Raw genomic sequence first — 13,521 nt, 5'->3', positions numbered from 1 at the left:
GCCCGACTGCAGCAGCTTTGCTCACATTTGATATCTTTTTAAACAGCCAATAATCCATCAGCAGGACACAGAGCCCCTGCAGCGTCGGCTCCCGGGCCATGAGGAGCTCACTGGAGTGCTGCCAGCAGCACGGATGGACGGCTTCAAGCTGCCCCTGAAGTGATTTAATCCCTAATAACAATATTTGCACGCTTGACAATTAGAGAAGAACTCTCACACCGCTTCCTTGCCAGGATGTGAGAGTAATCATTTCTAAGACCCCTTGCTAAGCTGTAATGCTAATCAGTATTAAGATTCCTCTTTTTCAGAGCAGAGTGCTACAATCAAGCCCAGCATACCACGCACCAACTGCTGGAAGCTGGTCTGGAGGCTGGGCTTGCTCGCAGACCTGGCAGGGAGCTCGTGGCATCTTGGTGCGTTGTGTGTGTTTTATTTGTAGGCAAGAAACACCAGTCAGGGTGGTTGTGTCTAAGTCCTGTCTCCATTCAGGAGGACTGATCCAGGGGCTGCTTCTTGCCACCAAGAACCTACAGTCTCATCTCTGGATGGGTGGGAGCATCCTGAAGCAGAGGTATCTGAGCAAAGATGGAAATAGGGCTGGGTCTCAGAGGTACTGGTACCCAGCCGGGGCACCGGGACTGCACCGCGGGCTGAATGGCGAGTGCTGACAGGGAGGCAGTGAAGGTCCATGACTCTGTGCCACTCAGCCTTGGTGTCCTTGAGAGCTAGCTGTGAATCTCTGGCGTGTGACTCGCATGTGATGGAAACTACTCCCCTAGTTTTCCTTTTGAAAGGGAATTCTCAGCCCGCCTTGGCCTCTTCATTTAATCTCCCAGTAGTGGATACTCATCAGCCATTGCCTCCCTCCCCTTGGCGTTTGCTTCCCTTCTTGTTGCTAGCACTGAAACCCTTGCTGCTGCATAACAGAGGGGAGGAATGCACAAATGTCTCTTTATTCAACAGATGGCTTGAAAAACCCAAGGAGGCTTAGCCCTGTGTAGAAGGCACTTGTTTTAAGGATGCTTCATATGGCAGAACTGGAACACATGGTTTCCTTTCATCACTTATGTCAAGACTGGAGCTGGGCTAAGAGATGTCACCCCCTCGTCACCGCTGCATGCCTGCCTCCTTCGAGCTATGTGGAGAGTCTCTTCTCTCCTTTCTCTCTCTCTTGATACTTTCCCTTTGATCTGTGTCATCTCAGGTTTATTTTCCATGATGCAGAAAGAGCCTTGTCAAGCGAGCAGGGCAGAGCCTCTCAGCAGAGCGCGTTCGCTTAGCGGGTTATTTCTCTTCGACGTTGGGTTATTTCTTTTCCTTTCTCTTCCTGCACAGCAGCCAAGGAGGGAACTTCTTTACCCTGGCCCTAGGAGGAATCAGCCCCTGCCAGGGGCTGGCGTGGCTTGGGGATCACACCTGACTCTGCCCAGGGCTGGTGGCTTCACGCCCGGGTTTATTGCATTGTATGATCCGGGGCGTGATGTGCTGTAAGGCCGGGTCTTCCTTTGCCTGAGTTGGCTTGGTGGCTTTAAAAAGCAAGTGTTGAGCTTGCACTTGCACAACCACAGAACTGGCCAGTGGGCACCAGGAACCTCCTGTGTTATAAAACAAGAAAACCAAAATAACTTTAACGCTTTTCACACTGTGTAGGCTTAAGTGGTTTATAAAACGGGCTTGGTTTGCCCTGGATGTGGTAAACGAGCTCTTCTGAGTCCTGGAGGGCTGTCAGTGTGTGAGAGACGGAGCATGGCTGGATGGGCAGCCCAAGAAACAGCAGTAGCTAAACATCCCCCAGTTGCCTCAGATAAGCCTGTACCTGGGTACAAAGCTCCTTTAGATAGGGGTGCTTTGTGCAAGGGATAGATGAGGGTTAGAGCTGCCATACAATAACTTTATTGATGGCACCGTACATTTTTTTTCTATCATCTCACGGGTCCACCTTGGGCGGTGCTGGGGGCTCAGACCGAGCGTGGACTGCTTGACCGAGCTGTGCTGGCACAGGCTGGTCTGCCCAGCAGGGTCCCAGCAGTGCATGGGACCTCAGCAGGTGGGTAAGAGTGGATCCCACCCCAACAGCTTCCCTGGGTTAGCTAACCTTCTCCTTGAGACAAGCCAGGAGTCGGGGAGCCGCGGTGTCTGCCACTAGATTGTGCAGCGAGGTTATACATGACACACAGACCGCGTCTGATTTTTTCTTCTCTTTAAAGCAAAGACCTTTTTTAGCGTGCGAATAAATGCTCGCCTAAACAAGAAGGCACCATCTGCTCCTAAGCACACATTTAATTTTCCGAAGGGTTAGGTTTAAATAAGATCCACAGGCTCAGAGTGGTGGCTGGGGGAGCCTGTTTTGCCCCTTCTGCATCTCGCTGGAAGCAGATGTCTTAATTTATGGGAGGGTGGTGTGGTGCCTGCAATGAAACAGGGGTTCTGGCAGCTGGAGAACCCACAAACTCTCTGAGCTCCCCAGAGCCTGATGGTTAAACTGGTGCTTGCAGGTAGGTTTAGAGCATTGACGTGCAGACAAATGATCAGGAACCAGTTGCATGGGGACCCTGCCATGCACAGCCTGTGCCCTGCAGAGCTCCACCTCTTTCACCACCTGTAGGGGAGTCAGCAAGTGGGAATTCTCAGACTCTTCCCAGTGGTGCCCAGCAACAGGACAAGGGGCAATGGGCACAAACTGAAACATGGGAAGTTCTATCTGAATATGAGGAAAAACTTTACTTTGAGGGTGACAGAGCACTGGAACAGGCTGCCCAGGGAGGGTGTGGAGTCTCCTTCTCTGGAGATATTCAAAACCCACCTGGACTTCACCCTGTGCAACATGCTCTAGGGGAACCTGCTTTGGCAGGGGGTGGGACTAGATGATCTCCAGAGGTCCCTTCCAACCCCAAACATTCTGTGATTTGGTAATTACAGCTGCAGCAAGGTGCTTTCTTGTGCACAGCGATTTGTTGGGTGATCTGGAGCAAGGACGTGCACCTGGCTGTTCTTTCCTGTGCGTGTGCTAGAAGTGCCAGACAGCTCACCAGTTACACCAGTGCAGGGCCCCAGCACAACCCCTTTGGAGCACTGGTCCCACGTCAGCCGAGCTGCGTGGCCCTCACGTGCTTTGCCTCTCTTGCCTTCCAGCCGCTGGTGTTCCTGATGGAGTGGCCTGAAGCCACCAACTTTGCCTGCCTGATCGCAGGCTACTGCCGTCTCCTGGTGGACTCCAAGAAGATGATCTTCTCCAGGGCCCCCAGCCAGCCGCCCCCGCCTCAGATTATCAAGGCAGGTATGTTTCAGCCTCTGCTTTCTGTGCGAGCCCCTTCCCCAGCCTCCCCCTCCTCCCTCCGCGCAGGGCTCTGCTGCATTAGAAAGGAGAAGGGTTTCTCTGGCATCTCCCCTCAGCTCCCATTCCCCCCGCAGAACCAGCAGACCCCCTTCTAACCAGAAAACAAGGAGCAGGGAGACAAGTCCTCATTTTGGCTAAGCTCTGACTTGTGGTGTCAGCTCGGGCCCTAAACACTCACTGCAAGTGCTGTTCTGGCAGCTCCTAGAGCAGATCCAGGAGGTGCCGTTTGAACAGACCTGTAATGCTGCCAGCTGAACGCTGGGTCCTCACAGAACAGCCTGTGCGTTGCCGCAGGGATGCAGCACACGCTCCTTGGCCAGCATCCCGGCTCCGGAGACCGTGAGTGTGCGCGCTCAGCCAGGGACTGCGCTCCTGCTGCCTTCAGCCACTGCTGCCTTCATCAGTGGGGGTCTGGGCTGCACGGGCAGCTCTGCAAGCACGGCTGCTCTGCTGATTTCCTAAATCAGGAAGGAAACTTTGGTGCCCCAGGTTTTCAGGTGCCCAGCCTGATGCAGAGAGCAGAGGGCTGATCTGGGCACAGCAGGAGACCAGAACAGCTGAAGACAGGCTCTGTCCCACCAGGCACCGATGCTCTGTTCCTTGAGGATGGATTGCAGGTGTGAATCACCCTCAAAATGATAGATGATTCTCAAGAGTGATTTCAAACAAGAGCCAACCAAGAGCTACATGCCGTTGTTCCATGCAGGTGTTCACATCGAATATGTTTTATATAGGGAAATATAAAATACAGGATCAGTGGCTGGAGATGGGCAAAATACCAACCCAGCTGACTCTGGAAGGTTGCCCCCAGACCTCCCAAGTGACATTGCAGCTCCAGAGAGCTGTGACAAGCCTTCAGTTTAGATGTCAGAGTGTCAAAACTGCCTCCTCAAGATGAGACTAGTTGGGGAGGTGGGAGGAGTGCTGAGAGCTAGCAGGGTCCTTGGGAAAGGACTCGGTGTCTCTGAGGTCTGAGGAAGACACCTGGACATGGACTTAGCACATGTGGGAGGACACACTCACAAGAGACATCAGGAAAGCATCTGTGGCAACCTCAGTGAATCCAGGGAAAGACCTGGCAGGTGATGGTGGTGTAAGTATGCATGCATGGTTTCCTTTCATTTCTTCACTTGCGCCTCTTATTGACAGCTGTCACCGTGCTCTCTGCTCTGGGTGCCCTACAGAAACACAGTCACATTTTGCTATGAGTGGAGGGTGTTTCCAGCTTAACTGGCTGTCATCAGAGTTGTCCTTCCCTGGGTCATGTCACCCTGAGATGGGCTACAGGGACATGAGGCACATGGCTGTGGGGAGTCAAAGGAATGTGGTAGGAAGTGGAGAGCATCCCAGAACATCCCCAAGGGCTCGGAAGGAGGCTGGTGGCGCCCACGGTTACTGGTTACTCAGCATGTGTGAGAGGTGCTTTTCCACACTCTAGCCACAGTGATAATAGCCAGGATTTTTCTTTGGGGAGATTTTGCTTCGTGAGCATGGTCCAAACTTATGCTAAAAGGGATAGTAGATCTTGCCCTTTTCTTGACAGTCTCAAGAAACCAGTGTTACTCTGCAGGGCGATGGGGTGAGTGTGAGAGGAAGTCACGGTGTGGGTAGGACAGCAATGGATCCATGGTCGTCACACCAAAGAGCTAGCCCCTCTCTGGATGGCTTGGTCTATCCTCAGGGGTGCAATGAAAACCTCTCTGACCAGTGGAGTGGAACAGTTTCCCTGCAGACCCAGTACACTCGGCCCAGCTGCTCAGGCATCCTTCAGAAGGAGTGAATTTAGTGTGTATTGAGAAAACAAAGTCTGCTCACAGTTCTGGTCTCGCTGCGGCTGCAGGCTGAGCTGTCAGGAGCTAGGAAGATCACGGGGAGCAGGGACTGCTAATCATTAGCACATCTCTGCAGGAACGATGAGAAAGCCCCACTGGGATGAATCAAGTTAGCCCAGGCTTTGACTTTCCAGGCTGCAGGCAGGCTGTGCCAGAATCTTAAATGTAAAATCAAGCCCTGGCCCATGCTTTTTGCCTAGAAGAGGAGCACATCCATCTTCCCTGAGGCCCATTAAAACCTCCTGCTGAACCGCAGACGTTTTGAGAAGTGCACGCTCTGTCTGGATGCTGTCAGTTAGATCCATCTCTCCACACTTCCCTGCGGAGCCGTATGCCAGATCCTTGCCCTCCACCGTGCTGGAGCTGTGCACACAAGTCACCTCCCTGCCCCTTCTTCTCCCCGCTCCCACCAGCAACTATTGTCAGCCAAGCAGCTCCATGCCCTTGGTTGCCCTCTCAGCTCTTCGTCATGACCTTCTCCCCCAGAGCATCCAGCAGCTGGATTATGGATTTTAGGGTTTTGGCCCCATTCAGCAACAGGCCCAGCCTTGGCGTGGGCAGCCAGCGAGGCTGTCCAAGCGGGCAGGCTGCCAGCGTGACCCAGCAGAGGTGTCTGGCTTTGGGAAAGCCTCTGCTTTGGTCCGTGCCACCCACCGCAGCCCCGTGCTGAATGCACAGGCCCAGCTGCGGCAGGTTTGTGCTCACTCACACAGCTGCCATTTCTGAGTGCCAGTATGTCCATAAACGAGAGAGAGATTGTTTTGATTGGGATTTTAGCATTGCAGGTGATGAACAGTATAATACAAACGTGTGTTTGGGGAGACAAATTGTCCAATTTGTTGAGCTAATGAATTTAATTAGGATTGATTTGATTTAATTTATACTTGGTAAGACAGAGCCTGCATCCCCCTGGCAGCCGTTCTCAGCACAGCTGCACAGTTCAGCCTGTAACGCAGACAGATGCCCCTCCTGAGGGCTGGACCACTGGTCAGCGTTATGGAAAAACGGTGACAACAGTTCCTTCTTGCTGTATAATGCGTGAACTGGCAGACTGAGGCCAAAGGTCCTTGCTCGTGCGTGCAGCCAGGCAGCTCCTGGTGCCCTCTGACCATGGTTGGTGGCTTGGTGATGCGGCACCCGCATCCCCGTGTCTCAGTGCCCGCTGTGCTGGCCACCGCTCCTCTGGTTCTGCCCAGCTCTGCCTCCCAGCAAGCTACTGGGATCTTTCTTCCTCTCCCTGCTGCTGTCACGCAGCACAGAAACAAGACAGCGTCCCAGGTAGCTGATGTGGATGGAGTTGAAAGAAAGCTGAGACATTTAGGAAACAGGCCTGTCAGAAAGGTTAAAGGAATTTGCTGTGGTTTGTCTAGAAAAGAGACAGGTGGGGAGATGGAGAGGGAGGAACAGGACAATATTTCTGATCTCTAAAGGTTGGTTGTAAAAGGGCACTGATCGGTTGTACTGCTGGTCCGTGGTGTCATTGATCTGATTCCTTGCAGAAAAATAGCTTTAGGGTCAATACTTTATTATCATAAATGTCATAATATTTAACTTTATAAAATTTACATGATTAAACTCTATAGCACGTAATCATTTTGGAGACAATGGAGCAAACCACACGAGGAGGTGGCCTGCTCCATCAGTGTGTCACAGGGCTTTTGCTGGCTGGAGCTCAACTGCTTCTAAATCCTGTCCAGCCTCCCTCTAGGCTCTTCTGGCCTCCATCATCCCTATACCCCAGCCACACTTAAGGGCCTCACTAAAACACTTTCAGCAGCTCTTTGTTAATGGGAATCCAGACTTCACTGATTTAAGAAAAAAAGGCATGGCAGCTTCTTCGATACCACGCAGGCTTTTTTTGAGCTGACCATCTTCCACATGCACCATGTAAATCTCCGTACGTCCCTCTCCCTTCTGCCTCCGCCAGGTCTTCCCTTCTCTCCTTATTGCAGAGAGAGGTTGATGTCTCAGAGCCAGAAGGTCCCTTGTCTTCAGTGTCAGCAGTCCCTTTCTGCTCTTGGTGCCAACACATGTGGTATCCCTCAGGGCTTAACCCTTTCCTCTAGAGAGACCCATGCACTCAGGTGGGGAGGCCAAGGCAAGCGTGGTGCATACAAAGCCACCCATGGGAACGTGCTCCCCTCCATCACACGTGTGTTTATGAAGGTTGCTTTAGTTTTCCTGCCTCAGAGGTGGGGTACAGACAAGCTAATCACCCGAAATCCCTTCCAGCCCATGATCTGTTCGAGGAATTACTCAACAGGATCCCCTGGGAAACTGCCCTCAGGGACAAGGGAGCAGAACAGAGCTGGCAGATCTTTAAGGACGCTTTCCATAGAGCACAAGAGCTTAAAGGGGGTTATAAGAAAGATGGGGACAGACTTTTTAATAGGGCTTGTAGCGATAGGACAAGGGGTGGTGATTTTAAACTAGAAGAGGGTAGATGCAGACTAGATATAAGGAAGAAATTTTTTACGATGAGGGTGGTGAAACACTGGCACAGGTTGCCCAGAGAGGTGGTAGATGCCCCATCCCTGGAAACATTCAAGGTAAGGTTGGACAGGGCTCAGAGCAACCTGATCTAGATGAATATGTCTCTGCTTATTGCAGGGGGGTTGGACTAAATGACCTTTAAAGGTGCCTTCCAACCCAAACTATTCTATGATTCTATGATCTGCATGTGCAGGACATTTCTTCCTGCACTCATTACTGGCAGATAGGCCCAGTGGGTTGCAGAAGATGGTTTTCCAAAAGACCAGCGAGGTGGCCTGGCTGTGCCGCAGGGAACACGCGTATCCCACTGCAGCCTGGCACACCAAGGGCTGGAGGACAGAGAGCACACGAATACTTCTCCAGGGTAAGCAGGAGCTTCCCCATGGTGTTTTCCCTTCTCCTGGGTGCTGCTGCTAATGTGCCTCTTGTGCTTTTGGTTTAGATTACATCAACGCACACAACCTCCACCGGCCTGCTGCAGCGGGGCACACGGGAAAGAAAGAGAGCGGGTTGGTGGGTGGCTCTGCCACCAGCGCCGGAGCAGCCGAGGCTCCAGCCACCAGGGCTTTGGACTCGGAGCTCATCAGCTTTTGCTACCTGCACATGCGAGAGCAGAGGAAGGAAAGAGAGAGCAGGACGGATATCAATGAAAACCTGATTTTTTTTGAGGAAACTCGTCCCAGGACCAAATCTGACCCCACTTCCAAAAGCTCTGGCCAAGACTACAACGGGGCAGCTAATAAGTATGACCCGGATGGCCTTGACCAAGACAGGCACGCACGCAGGGCCAGGGCACACACCATAGACACCCACCTGCGGAGCGACGCCTCGCACTTCTACTGCGAGTCCTGCCGAGCCAAGATCAAGAGCCGGCTGGCCTCATGCAAGGGGGGCAAGCCTGGCAGCACCCGGGACAACATGGTGGACTTGATGTCGCTTCCCCCTCCCGGGAGCGATGAAGAAGAAGACGAGACGACGTCCCTGCTCCCTGCCATCACCGCCCCCCCTCCTGGCTTCCGAGACAACAGCTCGGACGAGGATGACCCCAAGCGCCGGGCAGCTGCCCAGAGCCAGGAGCACGGACGGCACCTCTGTGGCATCCTCTACGATGAGATCCCTGTCACGCTGATAGACAACGTGCAACCACGGACAGTCCGAGACCATGCCCAAGAGCTGGACGATGCCCTGGTGTCCACCCTGCAGGCGCTGGAAGCCCTGGCTGCTTCAGAGGATTGTCCACATCCCCCACCACAGCAGACAGCAGGTATTTCAGTGGCTGTGACTTTCTTTTTTCCCTATAGCCTTCCTTCCCTATGGTACATCCTTCCCTTTAGTCTCCTTCTCCCATCCTATGTGTGATTGTGGAAGCAGCTTCTAGTAAAAACTAAGTTGTGGCAACAGGCTCTAGCAGGAACAGCCAAGCTGCTGCCTAGAAGATTTCTAAGAAGCTGAGGTGGGACTCCTCTCCCTGACAGTGGCTGAAGGAATCTCTTGGTTATCCTGTATCTGCCATGGTCCACGTGCCATGATGCTGGGGTGAGGCACTAACAAACCAGTACTGTGAGCATGAGTTCCTCCCTGCTGTGACCCCACTCAGCTGGTACCTTCAGCCCTCGGTCTTCACAGGTTCCCACCCAGGTTTTGCAGTGTGTCAGCCCTTCGGAGGGCAAACCTGCTGTCAGATGAGTGTCTCTGGGACCAGCCTGCTGGCAGCACAGTCCTTTGTCCCTCTCCCTGCCTTGGTTGCCCTACTCACTATGGCAGAGTAGCTGTTGCCCGATTTTCCTTCTTGCTCCATACAAGTCCCTGTAGCTCTGCTATCGCTAACACTGGAAAGCTTCCCAGAACCCTTGCCTGGGCCAAGAGCTCTTGATGAACTGAGCTGGCAAGCCAGCTCAGTGCTGACAAGTGATCTCTCTTAAAAGCATTAACTCTTAGTTGTGGGAAGTCACTAAAATTTCTCCGATGGGACGCTGTGTCCTGCATTCCTGGGACCCTCCTGCTCCACTCTCCTCCGTGTAGCAGTGTGGTGTGAGTGTTGTCGTGGGGTTTTCTTTGTGTCCCTCCTCAGGTCTTATTGTCCTGGCTGCCATCACTCCTGAGTCATCCTTGGATTCTGGCCATGAAACCAACTCTTCAGAGCTAACTGATGTCTCGGAGATGGTCTCTGCTATGAAGCAGCATCAGAATGCAGCCTACTTCCTTGCTCAACACATCAACAAAGAAAACCTCCTGGCCAGAAAGGACTTGCCTTTCCGAATCCAGAGCTGTGCTGCCCAGGCTGTTCTCACCTCACCCTACCCCCTCAGCCGCCAGGAGCCAAGCCCTTCATTGAAGCCAGCTTTCTCTCACCAAAGCCCCAACCTTACCAATTGCAAGAGCAAACAGGAGCAGCCGTGTGCTGAGCGGAGCTACACCTTGGCTGTCCAGCCGGTGCTGACCCCCCAGCTTAATGAACAGAACAGGGGGGCTCCGGCGGCAGGCTCTGAATGCAAAGCTGCAGGCCACACAAAAGCTGCCTTTGAGGTATCTCTGCATGCCACAGCAGCCCCGAGCAGGGAGCAGGCACAGGATCTACAAGAGAAGATGCCCAAAGAGGTCCAGCCAAGCTCCAAGCTCCTCCTGGATCAAAAAAGTGGTATAACTCCAGCCATCATTTCAGCTGCTCTGCAGCAAGTGGCAAGTGCAAAAGGCTCGGCTCCCCAAGTGGTAACAGCCTCAAAAGAAGACAAGAACATGAACGGTACCAACAGCTGTGCATCAGCCAGCAGCAAGCCTTTGAAACTTAAAGGAGGTCCACAAACTGCAGAGACATTATGCAACTGTCAGCAGCAGCAGCAACTCTCCCCACAGCAGCACTGTGAAGTTTCTCCAAGTCCTAAAGAAGCTCATGGCAGTAAGGCTGAAGCTTTCCACCTCGCCTCAGCAGGTGAGGAAATGATGCCCGGTAAGACTTTTGCCTCTAAAAGCTACCAGCAAAAAGTGAGTAGAGATGCTCCAGGAAAAGCCACAAGCGGAGAGTCAGGTCAGAAAGCGGGTGGGGAAGCCACAAGCCTCGTCTTTCAGAAACACACTGCTCCTTCAAACCAAGGACAGAAAACGCAACAGGAAAGCTCAGCCAAAAGCTTAAAAGCTGAGAGTAGCAATCTGCACTCTCCGTCACCTGGTAGCACTTTCAGGAGCACCAGTGAGGAACCCAAAGGGCCAATCCAGCTGGTGCCCAGATCTGAGAGCCTGCAGATCAGCACTGTGCCTTCCAAAAAAGTAGAAAAAGTGCTGGAGGTGACCCAACAGGCTGCTGATGTCCCAGCTAAACCCAAAGCTCCAAAAGGTCCCTTCAGGTTGAGGAACCTGTTCTCTGCAACATTTCCGACCCGCCTGAAGAAGGAGACAGATGAGCGGCAGGCCCAACTGCAGAAGGTGAAGCAGTATGAGCTGGAATTCCTTGAAGAGCTGCTCAAGCCAAAGAGCAAAGGTGACCTCCCACCACAAGAGTATCTGCACCCTCCTGCCCCTGGGCGCTGCAGCTGCCAGCTAAGGAGCAGTCCTGTGCAAAAAGTCCCAGGGATGTCCAGGGAGCAAAGGCGCAGCTGCGACTGCAAGCGGATTTGCAGGGGGGGTGAGGCCACCCCCTAACCAGCTGGTGATGCCAGAACTGGAGAGGCAAGGGAGGGATAAAGTTATCGATGACCAGAAGCAGGCAGAAGCCATTAGGCTGACAAGTGTGAGCAGCCCTTCCAAAGGCAAGCGGATACGATCCACAAGTTTAGAGTCCAGAGACTACAGGTCAGATCCAGAGAACAGCGTGTCCTGTTTGACAACGTGTGCTTCCCGGGGGGAGTGCATGGGTGCTCCACACTACAGGAAGCTCTTGCGTCGCTACAGTGTCAGTGAAATAGATAAGACTGATAGGACATCCCTGTCCTCTGACATCTACCAGAACATCTATATAACCAAGCAGAAAGGCCTCCAGAAAGAGCCTGAGCCCAGCATCCTTTGTCCTGTTCTGAAGAGCAAAATCCAGGAAGTTTCTGGAGTGGCTGACCCCTCCTATGTCCAGATAGCACCGGAGAAAAAGAACCAGAAGGGTTCAGCAGTGTTCTCTGTCCAGGAAGAGATGTATCCAAGTCATGCTGAGCTGCAGGATGAAGACATGGAGGATGAGAAGTGCTGCTCCATCCGGTACTGCTTCTACTACAGGAAATGCGATGTTGCAGATGACGGGAGCGAGAAGGATGAGCTGTCCTATTCCATCCCCATGCAGATACTCCCGGGAATGAAGCTGGACAATCAGATGGTCCCAGTCATGAGCAGGACTCTTCAGGTCCTAGATGCAACAGCCTGCCGCAGTCCCAATGACAGTCAGACCCAGGAAATAGATTTAAGGACCTCCAGTTTTGAGGGGAGCCTGGCAAAGATCAACACCCTTCGAGGCCATGCCTACAGCTTTCCCAATGGGTTTTTGCAAGTGCAGCTGGACACCAATGAGCTCCTGACTATCCTGAGGCAGTGTGTGGTGAGCCCTGAAGTCCGGGACTGCAAACCCTACATCTCCCAGCTGGCTGAGTACAAGCAAGAGCTCGCCCTGAAGTTCAAGGAGTTTCGGGCATCCTGCCGACGCGTGGCAGCCGTTGACAAGAGTCCTACCCACATGCTCTCTGCCATCACAAGCAGCTTCCAGGTGCTAAGCAGCCTCATTGAGACATTTGTGAGGCTGGTGTACATCGTGCGCTCGGAGTCCCAGCGCCAAGAGCTGCTGACGAAGGTGGAGGAAGTGGTGAGAAACTACACCTTCCTCCTGAAGGCTGCAGAGGAGTCCACGGCCAGAACGTTGAGCCACCAGCAGACGGTGGAGGAGCTTGCCCGCCAGTCAGCCACGGTTGCCACTGTCATGAGCACGCTCACACGCTCCCTAAAGACATTGATCAATAAGTAAGCCAGCTACAAAAACCAACAAGCCAGTGTGTGCCGGGCCATGTGCTAGTGGTTCTCAAATCACATAGGTCTGGTGAGGATGCGTGTCTACAGGCCCATATCTACTGGGGTTTGCGGTAGCCAAGATGCTCTTTTATCTTTGCAGAATGGATGGTTGTGTTGGTGGTGGTTTTGAAGGGTGAATTCATGCCCTGTTGCAAGCTGTGCAACCAGCTCATCAGGGGTCTCAAGCAGCTACTCTGCTTGCTTTCCCATGCTGGCTTGTTGGTGATGGTACTTGGGGGGCACAGTCACCTCATCTCCACACTAGTTTGGTTTCATGTTGTTCTGGGCCTCACTTGTGCAAAGACCTTTGTCACAGTTTGTGGTGGGCCAGTGAGTTAGCAGAAACTGAGTTCAGATCTCCTGGCTTCACTTGGGCAGTTTGGAGCCAAACCAGTGTCTTGCCACGTAAACAGCTCTTCTGCCTCTAGGGTCTTCCTAGCCCACAAATGACATGTAATTAGCAGAAGGGATCTCTGGGGTGCAAGTCCCTGCTGCTATGCTAGGGCTTGGGAACTACTCCTAGCATGGGCAGGATGCTATAATCCTGGGGCAGAGCTAGGTCACCCTAGCAGGCTCTACTCTCACAGCTTAGGCACCCTAATCCTGAGCACAGGTACTGCCTGTGGAAAAGGCAAGGGCTTAATGCGTGTGAGTAGGGAGGATCCAGGGAACTACAGGCCTGTCAGTCTGACCTTGGTGCCGGGGAAGGTTATGGAGCAGATAATTTTGAGTGTCATCATGTGCAGGACAACCAGGTGATCAGGCCCAGTCAAGATGGGTTTATGAAAGGCAGGTCCTGCTTGACTAACCTGATCTCCTTCTGTGACAAGGTGACCTGCTTAGTGGATAAGGGAAAGGCTGTGGATGTTGTTTACCTGG

General features: G+C 52.9%; 1 protein-coding gene across 1 annotated transcript in view; it reads left to right on the top strand.

Moving 5' to 3' along the window:
- Positions 1-12,598, top strand: part of FRMPD3 (FERM and PDZ domain containing 3) — a 29,244-nt gene extending 16,646 nt beyond the window's left edge. The window contains 4 exon segments of the mRNA XM_068412016.1: positions 3,133-3,277; positions 8,105-8,926; positions 9,734-11,277; positions 11,279-12,598. Coding sequence (XP_068268117.1) covers positions 3,133-3,277; positions 8,105-8,926; positions 9,734-11,277; positions 11,279-12,598 — 3,831 coding nt within the window.
- Positions 12,599-13,521: the final 923 nt, after the last annotated feature.

Source organism: Nyctibius grandis, chromosome 13, assembly GCF_013368605.1.
Source record: "Nyctibius grandis isolate bNycGra1 chromosome 13, bNycGra1.pri, whole genome shotgun sequence".
In the NCBI taxonomy this organism is placed as follows: Eukaryota; Metazoa; Chordata; class Aves; order Nyctibiiformes; family Nyctibiidae; genus Nyctibius; species Nyctibius grandis.
The sequence above is the reverse complement of the archived record's forward strand: the minus strand, read 5'-3'. Positions and strand labels throughout refer to the sequence as shown.